Source organism: Molossus molossus, unplaced genomic scaffold (genome assembly GCF_014108415.1).
Source record: "Molossus molossus isolate mMolMol1 unplaced genomic scaffold, mMolMol1.p scaffold_m16_p_20, whole genome shotgun sequence".
Lineage (NCBI taxonomy): Eukaryota > Metazoa > Chordata > Mammalia > Chiroptera > Molossidae > Molossus > Molossus molossus.
The window spans coordinates 16,824,679-16,840,057 of NW_023425356.1; the positions used below are offsets into that span (position 1 = coordinate 16,824,679).

The 15,379-nt window shown below is 38.8% G+C and overlaps 2 protein-coding genes across 4 annotated transcripts in view; one reads left to right on the forward strand and one right to left on the reverse strand.

Moving 5' to 3' along the window:
• Nucleotides 1-15,124, reverse strand: part of GDAP2 (ganglioside induced differentiation associated protein 2) — a 73,272-nt gene extending 58,148 nt beyond the window's left edge. The window contains exons 1-3 of one of the 3 annotated variants that reach the window (XM_036272578.1): nucleotides 14,966-15,124; nucleotides 7,376-7,610; nucleotides 5,768-5,907 (exon numbers count right to left, since the gene is read on the reverse strand). In XM_036272578.1, coding sequence (XP_036128471.1) covers nucleotides 5,768-5,907; nucleotides 7,376-7,542 — 307 coding nt within the window. In that variant the 5' untranslated portion in view covers nucleotides 7,543-7,610; nucleotides 14,966-15,124. Of the gene's footprint in view, nucleotides 1-5,767; nucleotides 5,908-7,375; nucleotides 7,611-12,372; nucleotides 12,416-14,763; nucleotides 14,782-14,965 lie in introns of those variants that run through there. The other 2 variants (XM_036272580.1, XM_036272579.1) reach the window with 2 other exon arrangements.
• Nucleotides 15,125-15,247: 123 nt separating this feature from the next.
• WDR3 (WD repeat domain 3) overlaps nucleotides 15,248-15,379 on the forward strand; it is a 31,247-nt gene continuing 31,115 nt past the window's right edge. The window contains exon 1 of the mRNA XM_036272966.1: nucleotides 15,248-15,280. The gene's annotated coding sequence lies outside the window, so the exon portion shown is untranslated. The remainder of the gene's footprint in view (nucleotides 15,281-15,379) is intronic.

A 15,379-nucleotide genomic window follows, 5' to 3' on the forward strand; every position in this document is an offset into this window, starting at 1 on the left:
GCTTAGATTGTTCTTCTTTTTCTAATTTCTAGAGGCTTACAGTTAGGTTGTTTGAGATTGTTTTCTCTCTCTCTCAGTGTAGATATTTATTGCTTTAAAATTTCTTAGAACTGCTTTGTTGCATCCAAAGTTTTAGTGTGTTATATTTTCATTTGCATTTGTCTCAATACTTTGTGATTTTCTTTTTGATTTCTTCTTTGATCCATTTGTTGTTCAGGAGTGTGTTGTTTAACTTTCCATGTACTTGTAAATATTTTTCATTTTCCTCCAATTGTTGATTTCCAGTTTCACACCACTGTTGTCAGAAAAGATAGTTGATATGATTTAAATCTTCTTAAATTTGATAAGGCTTGCTTTGGGGACCAATACATGATCTATCCTAGAGAATGTTACGTGTGCTTGAGAAGAATGTGTATTCTGGTGCTGTGGGATAGAATGTTCTGTATGTCTGTTAGGTTCATTTGGTCTGTAGTGTTATTCAAGTCTATTGTTTCCTTATTAATTTTCTGACTGAATGATCTGTTCAACGTTGAAAGTGGGGTATTGAGGTGTCTAACTATTATCATATTGTGTCTATTTCTTCATTCAGTTCTATTAATATTTGCCTTAAATATTTAGGTGTTTCAATGCTGGGTGCATATATATTTATAATTGTTATAGTCGGTTGATCGATTGACCCCTTTTCGCCATATAATGACCTTCTCTGTCTCTTGTGACCAATTTTGACTAAAAGTCTATTTTATGTAAGTATAGCCACTCCTGCTCTCTTTTGGTTTCCATTTGCATGGAATATACTTTTCCATCCCTTCACTTTCAGCCTATGTCATTAAAGCTAAAGTGAGTCTCTTACAAGTAGCACACTGTTGGATCTTATATTTTTTATCTTTCAGTTACTGTGTCTTTTGATTAATCTTTTTATGTTTAAAGTAGTTACTGATAGGTAAGCACTTACTATTGCCATTCTGTTAATTGTCTTCTGAGTGTTTTTTTAATTCCTTTGTTTCTCTTCTGTCTTCCTTCACAGTTTTTAAAAAACTAATTAATGCTTTAATTCCTTTCCTTTTCTCTTTTGTGTATCTAGTATGGGTTTTTTTCTTTGTAGTTACCATAAGGCTTACATAAAACATCTTATAACAGTCTATTTTAAGCTGATAACAAGTTACCTTCAATTTTTATGCTGTATCTCTAATGAAGTAGTCTGATATTATTAGCATTTCCAGTAAAATTAAATATTATCACCTCTGAGTCTAGTCAGTGAAAAGTCCAGGGAATTCCTATTCATTCCTCAGCTACTTAAAGGATGCTTTCGCTATTCTTGGTACTAGACACATGGAGGTCCATAAAACATACATTTCCTGTCCTCAAGGAGTTCAAATTTTATGAGGACATAATCATGACACAAATAATTTACAATTACAATTGTGATCAGATTACAAAGGAAAAGTAATACAGGCTAGGAACACATACCATAAGGAGACTGATCAATTCTGAAATAAAAGGAAACTGCGCTTTGAGGAAGAGATATAAGCAAAGACTTAAGAATAGGAGTTGAGTCCGGCCAGTGTGACTCAGTGAATTGAGCGTCGTCCCATGGACTGAGAGGTCCCGGTTCGATTCCTGGTCAGGGCACATGCCCGGGTTGTGGGCTCGATCCCCAGTCGGGGGTGTGCAAGAGGCAGCTGATCAATGTTTCTCTCTCACATTGATGTTTCTATCTCTCCCTCCTTCCTCTCCCTCTAAAATCAATAAAAACATTAAAAAAAAAAAAGAATAAGAATTGAGATCAGCTTGTGTGGCTCAGTTGGTTAAGCATCATCCCATGCACCAAGATGGTGCAGTTCAATTCCCTGTCAGGGCACATGCCCGGGTTTCAGGCTCAATCCAATGTGGGACGTGCAGGAGGCAGCCAATCGATACTTCTTGCTCTCTGATGTTTCTATCTTTCCCTCTCCTTTCCTCTCTCTAAAAAAATCAATAAAAACATTTTTTAAAGTAAATTTTTTTTAAAAAGAAGAGTTGAGACCTGAGAAGAAGAGCAATAGCACATGCAAAATTGACAAGAAGCCTGGATGACAAGGCAATGAGAGCTCAGTTCGGTTTAAGTAGGGTGAGGAGGGGAAAGTGTGATATAGGATGAGCCTGAGGCTGGAGGCAAGAAAATGAGATCCTGCAAAGCCTTGGAGACCAGTTTGAGTCTGGATTTTATTTTAATTGTAATGGAGGCCACTACATGGTTTGAAGCAGGAGAGCAATAAGAAAAGATTTATAATTTAAAAAGCAAATGCTTACCGTGTGTGAAAAACAGATTGGAGAAAAGAAGAATGGGTGCAAGGAGACCAGTCAGGAAGGAGGCTACAGCTGTAGTCCAGGCAGGGGATGATGGCAGCATGGGCTGGGTCGGAGGCAGTGGTGATACAAAGAGTTTCAGGATATATTTAGGGCTTGCTGACAGACTTTATATGAGGAATAAGGAAGAGGAAAGTGCTACCCAAAGGTTTTCTTGAATGAAAGAGGAAGTTTGATAACGCCACTGAGATAGCAATATTTTCATATACAAGAGAGGCTGTGACGCCCAGCCAGTGTGGCTCAGTGGTTGAGCGTCAACCCCTGCACCAAGAGGTCGCTGGTTCAATTCCCAGTCAGGGCACATGCCCAGGTTGTGGACCCAATTCCTGGTGGGGGGTATGCAGGAGGCAGCCAATGTTCTCTCTCATCAATGTTTCTATCTCTCCCTCTCCCTTCCTCTCTCTCTAAAATCAATAAAGAAAAAATAAATTTTAAAGGAAAAAAAAAAAAAAAGGTAGTGACACTGGACTTTCCTACCCTGATTTGGGTAATGTTTTAAACTTAATGCAAGGCTTTTATATCCATCCCTGTCAGTTTTGCATTTTTCTGGCTCATACTTCCAGTCAATTCAGGTGTTTAAAAACCTTTAGTCTATCACCTAATGTCTTCCATTATCTTCTCAGCTTTCTATCACCCACAAGTTTGGTAACTCATACTCTGTAATCATTTATGGAGTTGGTATTAAAGATAGAAAAGGGACAGGATGAAGCATCTAGCCCTTCAGTGCATCATTAATAATCTATCTTCATTAATCAACACAACTGAGGCCTGTAGGTATCACCAGCAACAACACTAAACATTCAGGATGTACCCAAAACGTAATGTCCATTATTTAATTTAGTCTTCATATTAATTTCTCCCATCCCCAAATACTCACTGAGCTCTGTGTCAGGAACTGAGGTTGGGACTATTATCACATTGCCATTTTAGAGATAAGGAAACTCAGGCTCAGAGGTGAAGCAACTTGTCATAAGTTACATAGTTAGTAAAGGGTGGAATTATAATATGAACCCTAATTTGGAGACTCTCAAACACATGCTGTTAAACATTAAGGTTTTACTTGTGTACCTATAGTAAAGTTTATTATTTTCATTTTTAGCTTTAAGTCCAACTTTAAGGTGTGAAAATACACACACACCATCAAGAATTTTTCCAGACCAGCTTCTCTGTTACTTTTATCGAAAACCTTCTCTCTATATCTCTAATAAGTTTTCTAATTTCTACGTGTTCTTCATGGTATCGTGTTTTTAGTTTAATTGAAGGCTTTTTTCCTATTGCCTTCACAGTCAATGCTCAGTTTCTTAATCAGATAATGCGTTTCTTCTCTTGCTCACCCTTCTTTCATGGAGCCAGCATTATGAGGTTAGAAAATAGTTGTCAGTGTTAAATGGTAAAGGTCAAATAAATCAAGATCCTACACAGGAGGGATTTGCTGCTTACATTGTAAGAACCATTGCTGTATTTCACAAATACTTTTTATAAAATTGTATGACTGAATTTCACAATATTCCATTTGGACTCAAATAACAACAAAAGGTTGCCAGGTTGGTAATTTAAGAAAATGAATGCAAATTAAGGTACACATGATTCTGAATCAACAGGACTCTTCCCATCCCCATTTCCAAAGAAATATCCCAAGAAAAAGAATGCTATAGTAATAAAACAGTTGCAAGTACAAAATTAATCAAGAATATGTTTGCTAAATATACAGGCACATTTTTAGCACATTATATTTTTATGAAGTTGTTTAATCCTAAACTGCCACCTACTCCACTACCTAGCATAGGTTAAACAACACATAATTATGAAAATTTTTTTATAATCACTCGTTTTGCCCATTTCTAAATCCTATATGCCAAAGCTAAACGTAGTTCAGAGATTATCAAATTTTTCACTTCTGTCCATTTCTATATCTTATGTGTCAAAAGTAAAGATAGTGTGGGGATTTTCAAAGTTTTTATGTATTGGTATATTTGTGCAGTAAATGACTCATTAGAATGGCTCTTGACAGAAGTATTAATATTTTAAAAGTGCAATACTGTTGTAGTTTGGAAGGTGTTAGTTGACAGTTATCTTTCACTAGGCTCTTACCAGTGTCGACTAGGGGTAAAAAGAGAACTAATGTGGAAACCACAGGGGCATGCAGCTGGACTGAGGGGACCTTAAACAGTATTTTCAAACCATCCACTTTCTTACTTGAACCTGAGAAATGTGAGCATGTTATTAGCTATTCCTATATTATTTTCAAATTGAGGGCCCCCCCCCCCAATTTATTAGTATTTCCATATTATTTGCAATTCTGTGGTCTTTAAATATAGGACATATTACATAGTAGAAATCCTGACATATTTTAAAGTGTCTTGTGTATTATAAAACATTTGGGAAGAAAAGCCAAATAGTTCTGTTGGATTGTTTCTAGTCCTTTATTTTTGTTTTTTCTTTTAAAATTCACGTGTTTTGTATGCTTAGAAGAAGGATACATATAATAGCAAGATTGGTCTGAACTGGAAATTGGAAAGTTTGAAGCTCAGAAAATTGCTCTGACAATGTCTTAACTGCTCTCAATTTAAGAAAATGACAAAATGTATAAAAAAGATACAAAAATGTTTGCCATTTTTATCCAAGTGCTTTTTCGAAGTGCTTTTTCTTTGTGCAATGAGGTAAAGTTTGGTAATTTTTCTGTGCAGTGGTTAAATATTGTTTATTTTTAGTTAAACAGATTTAAATGTTTGTGTGGTCAAAAAATAGTAAAGTAAGTTTATATAGAAAAAGAATATGTTTGCTTTTGCGATACACTTTGGGTTTATCAACAAGTCCATTTCATATCAGCCTAGCCAGGTGACTCAGTTGGCTGGAGTGTCGTCCGTATACCGAAAGGTTGTGGGTTTGATGCCCGATCAGGGCACATACCTAGATTGCGGGTACAATCTCTGGTCAGGGCACATACAAGAGGCAACCAACGAGGTTTCTCTCTCTCATTGACGTTTCTCTCTCTCTCTCTCTCTCCCCCTCCCTCCCTCCCTCTTGCTCTAAGATCAATAACGTATCCACAGGTGAAGATTTCAAAAAAATAATTCTCTATCAGTATCAAAACATACACAAAAAAATTTTAATAGTTGTTTTATAAGGATTATCAGTGCAAGAAAGTATACAGACAGGAAAATGCTACCAAAGGTCTAACTGGCTACAAAGATTGTCATTTCAAAATTCAAGAACATGACAGAGGAGTTTTACTGAGAGTAAAGTCTCAATGTTCAGCTTCTAACACATTGTGGAGTTTTCAAAAGCTGCTTTTATTTAGTTTAACAACAGCAAAACAACAACATTTACATAAGTTTCTCACATCAAATGCAAAATCTGCTTCTTCAAATATCAAAGCAAATGTTTCCTACGGAATAAATACCTAACAAAATGCACTCACCTTTAAGTTTCTGGAGTTCCTCCTTCAAATCTGGCCCTGCAAGCATGAAGATACTTTCTGACACTGGGTTCTTATCTGTAAGATTTTCATTGCTGGTATTCACAATGGCTGTACAGTTCAGCAATGCCACATCTCCTTTCCTGAGGAAACAACACATAAAGAGTCAAGTGTGGGGATGAGGAGGGAGGTAAGAAAGCTAGTTTCTAATTCTTTCAAAACATTCTACTCTCACTCCCCTTGCAATGTTAGTTTTGCTAGCTCACATGCTTAAGCAATAGCAGAAAAGTAGCTCCTAACTCAGAAAGACTAATCTGGCATCTTAGACCTTTAAAGCAACTGCTACAACCCAGAAACTAACAAAACCATGTAATTCCTTTGTTTCCTTTGTAAAAAAAAAATGCTCACGGTGCTGGAAGTAGTTGGTTTGAAGAATTTCGGCACAGCAGTATTATTTGTAAGGGCCAAAACATGAAAACAACTCAAATGTCCATCAACTAATGAACTGATAAACTAAATGTAGTATGGTCTATCCATACAATATAACATTATTTGGCCATAAAAAGGAATAATACTGATTCATATTATGACATGAATGAATCTTAAAAACATTATATTAAGTCACAATTGATTTGATTTGTAGTAAATGTCCAGAATAGGTAAATATAGAGAAAGTAGGTTAGTGGTTAGCTAAAGTTGAGAGATTGTGTATGTGGGGGTGGGGGGGGGGGGATTGTAGAGGGTAGTGACTGCTAATGGGTATAGAACTTTGGGTTGATGAAAATGTTCTAAAATTTACTGTGGTGATGGTTACACAACTTTGTGATATACTAAAAACCACTGACTTGTACAATGTGCCCAGCCAGTGTAGCTAGGTGGTTGAGCATCAACCCATGCACCAAGAGGTTGTCACTTTGATTCCAGGTCAGAGCACATGCCCAGGTGGCTGGCCCAATCCCCAGTGGGAGGCATGCTGGAGGTGGCCAATCGATGTTCTCTCTCATCAATGTTTCTCTCTCTCCCCTTCTCCCTTTCTCTCTCCCTAAAATCAGTAAAGAAAATAAAATTAAAAATAAATACATAAATTGGTGAATTGCATCTCAATAAAGCTTTTTATAAAAACAAATGCATTACTACTAATACATTCAACAGACAAACTTTCAAAAAATTGTGCTGAATGAAAGAGACCAGACTTAAAAAACAGTACATGATTCCTTTTATATAAAATTCTAGAAAATGCAAACTAATCTATAGTGACAGAATGATCAATGGTTGCCTGTGGATGTTCAGGCAGGGAAGGACAGGAGAAAAGATTATAAAGGGACACACAAAAAACTGTGTGTTGGCAGGTGATAAATATATTCACTATCTTGATTGTGGTGATGGGTTCATGGGTGTAGACACATGTAAAATTTACCAAATTGTACACTTTAAATATGTGTACTTTACTGTGTGTCAATTGTACCTCAATAGAGCTGCATATGTCTATGTAAAGCAATATTTCAACAATGCTAGAGCTTACAAAAAAAGTTTGGAAGATACTCATAAAAAATAAATTAGGAAAAAATTCTGAGAAAATATTATCGTGATATAATTTAATCAAGGAATTACCAAAGAACCACTTTTCCATTGATATTCTTGTTATAAAGAAAAGGTGATCTAATGGTGTCTGTTCCAGGTGCAGTATCAGGAGCATTTAATTCATCTTCACAAGAGTCACCCCAGCTTGGTAGTGTATCCACATCCACAAACTGCGAAGGGGCACCCAAGGGATCCATGGAATGGGAACTTCAGCTTGTCTTCTCCCAAATTCCTCAGCAAATTCAATATTCAATGGAGACTTTAGCTTAAGTGAAAAGAAACAGCTGTTTTAATAGAGAAGCACAGTTACTACTTTACTTCTAGCAGAGTAAATAACAAAACTCTACTGTGAAGTGCTCTAACAGTACATCATATTATTATAGTCTGCTAAAGAGTCCATAAAAATCAATGTCTGACAAAGAATAGCTAACTTTTTTCTTTCTAATTTTTCCCCCCCCCTTTCCTAAAACAGGACAAAAGAGGGATTATTTAAGCACAAATTCTTTTCAGAGAATTACAGCCATTAAAATAATCACAGGGACAACCAGTTCTACTTTCCAGAAACATAGGACTACTCATTCCACACTTACTGTCTGCTACTGGGGGAAAGAGGTGCTAGGTGCCGCAAGAGATATAGAGATAAACAACACGTGCAATTTAAAGAGTTCAGTCTAATGATAATGTGGAGTATATACTGAGTAAGACAGAATGAGAAGCAGGGAGGTTACTTCAAGGAAGTAGTAAGAGATAATAAAGGTTTGAACTAAGTGAAGGAGATGGAGAGAGCATGGACTTGAGAGGCAATATACAAAGAAAGAACTAACAGGATTTGACCATTTGTAGGATATAGTGTATGAGACACCAATGTGGTAGTAGGTTAGTTGTATAGAAATGTAAAAATTAGAAGAGAATGGTGACAGGAAGACACATACTGTCAAGTACTACAGAGAGGTCATGGGAAATTAAACATGAGAAAAGAATACTTAATTTGCCAATAGGTCAGAGAGGTATTTCAGTCAAATGGTAGATTCATTCATTCAATAAATCTTTGTAAGCATCTTTTATGTCAGGTATTGTTCTAAGCACCAGGGATACACTGGTGAATAAGACAGAACAAGTCCCTGCCCTTTCAGAGCTTACGTTTCCTGGACAAGAGATGATAAACAATAAACAAACAAGCAAGCAGGTACCTAAAAGAATGACTGCAGGCAATGGGTATTAGGAGAGAAGTGGTGATAATCTGAGTAGAGAGCTAAATTAAGCAAGAGAGCAAGCCATGTGAAGCTCTGGAGGATGTTTCAGGCAGAGGAAACAGCAAGTGCAAAGGCTAAAAGGACAGGAAGGAGCTTGGTCTATTCCAGGAAGATGGAAGAGGTTGGTTTGGCTAGAGGAGAATGAGCTAGGTAACAAGTGGTAGGTGAAGAGACTGGTGAGAGAGGGAAAAGCCAGACGATACAGTTTGTATGCCATAATAAAAACTGTGGATCTTATTGTAAATATAAGGGAAGCTATTAGAGTATCTTGATAGAGATAACTAACAACTACATAAATAACAGCTGAAAAGAGTATGCTAGCCACAGTGAAATCAAGTGGAGGCCAAGAGTAAAAGCAGAGACCAGTAGAAACAATAGCAGTAACCTAGGTAAGATGGTGATGGGAAGTGGGGAGAAATGGTTATATTTGGAATATATTTTAAAGGCAGAGGCAATAAGACTTGATAAATGAATACACAGGGTGAGAGAAATGAACAAAATCAAAGAACTGTTAGATACCTTGTTTGAGGAACTGAGTAGGTGGTAAATAATATTTATAGAGAAGGGTAAAACTGGAGAAGGTTGTGGGGTACAGTGATAACCAAGGCATTTTCCTTGGTTTTTTTTTTTTTGCATGTGTTACGTTTGAAACGCCCATTAAATGGCCAAGTATTTATGTCAAACACGCAATTGACTGTACGAGGCTAGAGCTCAGAGGAGAGGTTGTGCTAAAGATAAAAATTTGGAACTCTCAGCATGTAGATGATATTTAAAGCTATAGGAACTGGACAAAATCACCAAGAAAGAAAATGCAAACAGAGATAAGAGATCCAAGAACTAAGTCCTAAGGCAGAATTTAGAGGTTGGAAAGAAGACATGTCAAAAAAGGAGACCGAGAAGGATTGATAAGAATGGAAGGGACCCTGCCCAGCCGGTGTGGCTCAGTGGTTGAGTGTTGACCCATGCACCAAGAGGTCACCAGTTCAATTTCTGGTCAGGTCACATGCCCAGGTTGTGGGCCAAATCCCCAGTGGGCAGTATGTTGGAGGTGGCCAATCAATGTTCTCTCTCATCAATGTTTCTATCTCTCTCTCCCTCTCCCTTCCTCTCTCTCTAAAAATCAATTTAAAAAAATGTTTTTAATAATGGAAGGGACCCCAGGAAAGTACAGTAGCCTAAAAACCAAGTGAAGAAACTAGTTCAAGAAGAAATGATCAGGAAGGATCAGCTAGGGTTAAATACTACTGAAAGGTTGAGTAAAGGACTAAGAACTGATTAGTGGGTTTGGTAAACTGAAGGTTGCCAGTAATATTGAACATACATGAGAAATGATCAGGGAGTAAAAGTTGGTATGTGAACTTCTTGAGAAACTTTTCGTTATGATCCTAATGTTTGTTGCTAGGAGTTAAGGAGAACAAATATGCCCTTCTACACCTAACACCTTGGTGTTTCTTGCTAAAGACATGGGATACTAATTGAAATGAAGCATGGATCTGACACAATGTGCTAATTACTGTACCAAAACTGTGTGTAATGAAGTGTGATCATTTATATAACTATTTCAGAAAGGTCTTGCAGATTGTACTGTTAATGGTGGAGTTAGACCTTGGTCCTTAATTTCAGCTAAGAAAGAATTCAGAGCCAAGAATTCTAGTGAAAGAGGTTTAGTTAAGCCCATTTAGAAAAAAAGTCACAGAGGCAGAAGAAATGAGCCAGCTGGGCTGTGTGGATTCAAGAAACGAGTTACAGAGGCAAAAGAAGGGCCTTCGGAGCTTAGGAGAAAGAAAGCAAGAGACATGTACCTAAGGAAAGATGGGGGTGGGGGGGTGGGGGGAGGCAAGAGAGAAGCACTGGGTCCCTTGTCTTAAGGGTTTTTATCTGTTTTCTAAAGGCAAGAAATTTTAGGGGAGGTCGCTGGGGAGGATCTCAATAGAATATTCATAAGCTTTTTAGGTATGTCCTTTCAGAGTTATTGTCTCTACAGATTGGTTGGTGCTAGGGTAGAGGGTCATTAGACATTGCATCTGATCCTAATGTGAGCTATGGTGTCACTGTCTGGTTTTGCTTCTTTTCTGGGTCTGGAGTTGAAACACAACTGAGGCCTAAAATTCTGTCTCTGTGGTCAACAGACCTGAGGGCTTAATGCCTAGTCAGTCATGCAAGGACTTGTATGGGAGTTCTATGAGGCTATTCTCCCACCCTTGTTCCTCCTCTAAGAGGGTCTAAACCACACAACTAAAGACATGCTAGGGGAGGAAAGACCACCCTGGGGACGAGGTCTTGGCCTATAATAGTTGTTTTTTCTAGTTTTGCCCATTGCTAGGCACCTGGGACTTTTCACCCCAGTGACATTTAGTATCTGGCCTATCGTTCCTGCTTTGCTTATGCCTAACTACCTACTCTTACTGATACCATGATAAAACCGCATGAGAACATTATTTTTACTTGATACTAAGTACTCCTTTGAAATTTTAACATAAACTAATTTCATCCTGAAGTTTGTATTTAGTCCATCAACTGGCCTTTGAAACTGGAGGAACCACAAGTTCTATTGAGCTGTTCACAGTATTCAGACTTGAACTACAAAAGCTGAACAGAGGGCAAATGGAGACTACAACTCATTTTCCACTTGACTAGTTCTCTAAGAGAATGCAGTATCCTCAATTTTTTCACATCTTGATTTTTCCTTCCCCTCAGTCTACCTAGTCTCAAAAATGTTTCCTACCCAATTTCTTCTTCAGAAATGTGAACTCTTTTCACCACTGGACTTTTTAAAACTAATCTGTTTTGTAGCTCTACTTCCTTTTCTTCCATTTATTCAACCTACTGCAGTTTTGTTTCCATCTTTATAGCAATGCTAAAACTACCCTTTCAAAGTCAACAACTCCCCAAATGTCAAATCCAAGAGCTAACCAAATGTTAGCTGCATCTATTCTTGATTATTCCCTCCCTGAAACTCAATTATCTTCTTTGACAGTACACACTAGTGGTTCTCCTTTGTCTCCAATCTCATCTTGTCAGCAGAGTTTGTTGGATCTTCTTCCCAGATCTTAAAAGTCACTGTGACCCACAAGACACTGGATGTTAAGTGAGCAATAATTGTCAGAGTGCTTATTGTAGGGCAGTTTAATGGCATTATATGGTCAGCACCATGGCATTTAACAAAGGGTGAATTCTTTTTCAGCTCCCTCTCTAAACAGAAATTTATTTTTCTAACTAAAAAGAAATATAAATCTCCTCCTCCCCAACACACACAGCTTGGCAATGAAGCAAATGGAACCCCAAAGCCAAGCTAGGCAGGAAAATCTGATTCCTGACCCTTAAGGAACAGAGATTTTTAACATTCTTGGGGTCACAGACCCCTCTGAAAATCACATGAGAGATAAAGACCCTTTCACCACCCAAAATGTAAGTCTGTGAGCTCATACAAGAACAGATCTGCAAATAAATCTGAGAGGGTTCCCAGACTCAGATTAAGAATCCCAGTGACAGAAAGAATGCAGAGGGCTCAGCTTAGGAGAGGGGAGAGGAGGGAAGGCTACAGTGATAGCTATAGCCAGAATTTTGGATAACATTAAAGAGGAGCGAGACTTTCTAGTGAATATCAATCAATCATTTCTGTACTTTAAACAGGTTCATTCGCAAACACTAAACCTTAGTAAAAAATAAAATAAAATAAAATAAAATCTCCTGAAGCAAGACATTTCTATTCCAAGATCAAAAAGTCTACATGGAACAAACAGAAGATTCCAGAATGGATATCTATTTCCTTACCCATCTATTAAGAATTATCTTCAGTACCTTGGTGGATGAGGGCCTAAAGACAAAAGAGAATCCACTATGTATCTACTCTTTATCATTCAAATACATAATGAGTATAAATGGTTCTCTTACACTGTAGCTTGTCTTTTTTCTCAAATCCAGTCACCTTTTAGTTTAAGTACTCTTTTGTTTTATTTTAAATCTTGTTATCTTTCAGTTTAAGAAGTCCATCTAAGTAGTGCCTTATATGAATAACTGGATTGGCTAAAGAGATTAGATTTTTATTTTTCAAGACTGAACAGAGGCCCTGGCTGGGTAGCTCAGTTGGTTAAAGTGTTGTCCCATGTGCCAAGGTTGTGGGTTTGATCCCAGGTCAATGCACATACATGAATCAAACAATAAATGTATAAGTAAGTGGAACAATAAAATCAATGTTTCTCTCTCTCTCCCCCTCCCTCCCTCCATTTCCCCTCTTCCTCTGTCTCCAAAATAATAATAATGATAATAATCAATTAAAAAAAAAAAAAAAAGACTGAACAGAATTAATCAGAACACTTTGAATCACTGACTCAAAACAACCTGATTGTTTTCTGGATAAAAAGAAAATGGTATTATTTTCCACTGGAAAACAAGAACCTTAAATCTGTTTATTTGTTCTTCAAAAGACTTACACTGATTAGACAGACCTGGACAAAACTACAAAGAGAGCTGGTTCTTGCTTTTGACCAGCTCAATGTCACTGTTTCTGAACAAATTACAGGTTTACCTTTCTTCACATCTTTGTATTTTAATATTTAAAACTTCAGGGTACGTGAGGTATTTGTGCACAATACCTCTATCTCAACATTAAATCTATTATATTTAAGTCATTCTATGCAAATAGAAAGAATGACAATTTTTCCAAAGTTACTTAGATGGAAAAACAAACAAGCAGTCAAATATATCAACAATAGAGTATCACAAAAGTATTTCTAAGCCATGTCAATGACCCATCATTCAAAAATGTCCAAAGCACATGCTGTAGCAGTGAGTCAGTAGTACCATTTTCATATGAAAAGAACTTTACTATTTTTAATTGTAAGTATTAATACGTTGAGCAATTTGAAACTTAAATAAGAAATCAGGGTGATACTCTTGTATTATGTACGTACTGGAAATTTTATAAGATGCATAATCTTAGCACTCGATCACAGTTGCTCTTACACCAAATTTTATTAATTTTTTTCTATTTCTGGTTGTCCTTTCCCATAATATTTAATATATTGTTTTTTAAAAGTAAAATAATGATGCATTCAAACATAAAAATGAATGTGTTCAAGATTTTATTTAACTCACAAGAGAACCAGGCAGATAGGAGATAAAGAGAGTCCCAAAATTGGGTACATTAATAAATCAGGAATACTGAAATGAATGTACGAGATGGTAAACTTTCACTGAACCTCTAAGAGGACAGAATTTGTATGTATAGACAAAAATTACTTAGTATTGAGATTAGTTATCTATAATTATTTTCAAAATCAGATAATCCAAGGGGTGTAACCTAGATAGTATGTAGACTATTAAATTTTCTACAAAAGCAGACATTTTTCTCTATAATACTATAATACATATCACCTATAAGAGACACTAACCACACACGCCTAAGTGTTCCCTTCTTCACCTTACTTTGAAAAATAACAGTCTGTTGCCAAAATTTCCTCCCTTCACATTCATCTAACCCACAGTAATCTTGTTTCAAAACATCTATACAGCTACATCTATCTAGTCTCATCATATCCATTCTCTTCTACTGCAATTTTCTTTACTAAAGAAGACTAGCTGACATGTCTTAAGAACTCAAGAAATATCTGAAAAAAAATCAGACAATGGAAGTAAAGGGTAATTTCTAGGCTAGCTGCAGATAGCTTGTTCAATAAGCGAAAGCAGAGGCATATTTCTTCTGTGCAGCTATAGGTTAGCCTTAATTTTCCACAGCTATAGACATCAAGCCTCATTTCTTAACACTTCTATGCAGCCCAACGACAAGAGAGGACAGAACTGCAAGAGAGAAAAGCTCATTCCCACCTGATGACAGAGCACCCAAGCCTCAATTACCCAGCAATGGGGAGTCAGCTCTGGTCACTTCCTCTTCAAGCGGCCAGGGAGCGGAAACACAAAGCCAGACCAATGTCACTCCAGGGACTGCGGAGACCCAGACAGTTCAGCTGCTGGGCTTGGCGCCTACCCAGTCCCCACTCGAGCTGCTCCGGTTTCGTGGAGCGCCCGGTCCACCCGCCGGCAACATAGATTCCCCTCTGGGACTATAATCAGCGGGGCTCCCGCCCCCCTATTCTTCCTGCACCCCAGGCCACACGCCTTCCCCGTGACTACAGCACCACTGCCCCGGTGCCCGGGTCTGCCTACCCTCTCTTCTCCTGGATAAGCCGTCGCCGACAGCGCCTCGGGAGACAAGGAGCAACCGCAAGGGAAGCCGCGGCAGGCTCGTTCTTCCGGGGACCCACAGACTGACCCCCGCCCGCACCGTGCGCCGGGACCGAGTCCTGTGAGCCTCCCGCCGGCCCCGGCCCCCTCCGCCCGCCCCTCCCGGCGCCTGCCCGCCTCTCACAGCGCTCCCGCGGTCCCATCCGGGCGGCAGGCGGGGCGGGTTAAGCTTCTCGTAGAAAGCGGCCGAGCGACATCCCCGGACGACTCTCTCAGGAGCTCAGGGTGCGGGGAGTCCAAGTCCCAGGAGGCCCCAGTGACCAGCTGCAAGAGCTCGGGGCTGCGAATCACCGACTTCCGTTCCCGGCCGGCCCACCAATCAGAGCCCGGCTCCCGCGCCATTTCCGCCAGAGGCTTTGGGAACGTCGAGCGGAAAAAGGTCCGGGAGCGGAACCGGAAGGGGTGGTCTCGAGCGTCCCGGGTCCTCGTGGAGGCGGAGGTGAGTACCGCTGGAGCTGCCCGGCGGCCCGACGCTTTTCTCCGCTCCTCGGGGTTGGCGCCCGGCTGAGGAACTCGTGGTTGCCGGCAGCAGCCGAGG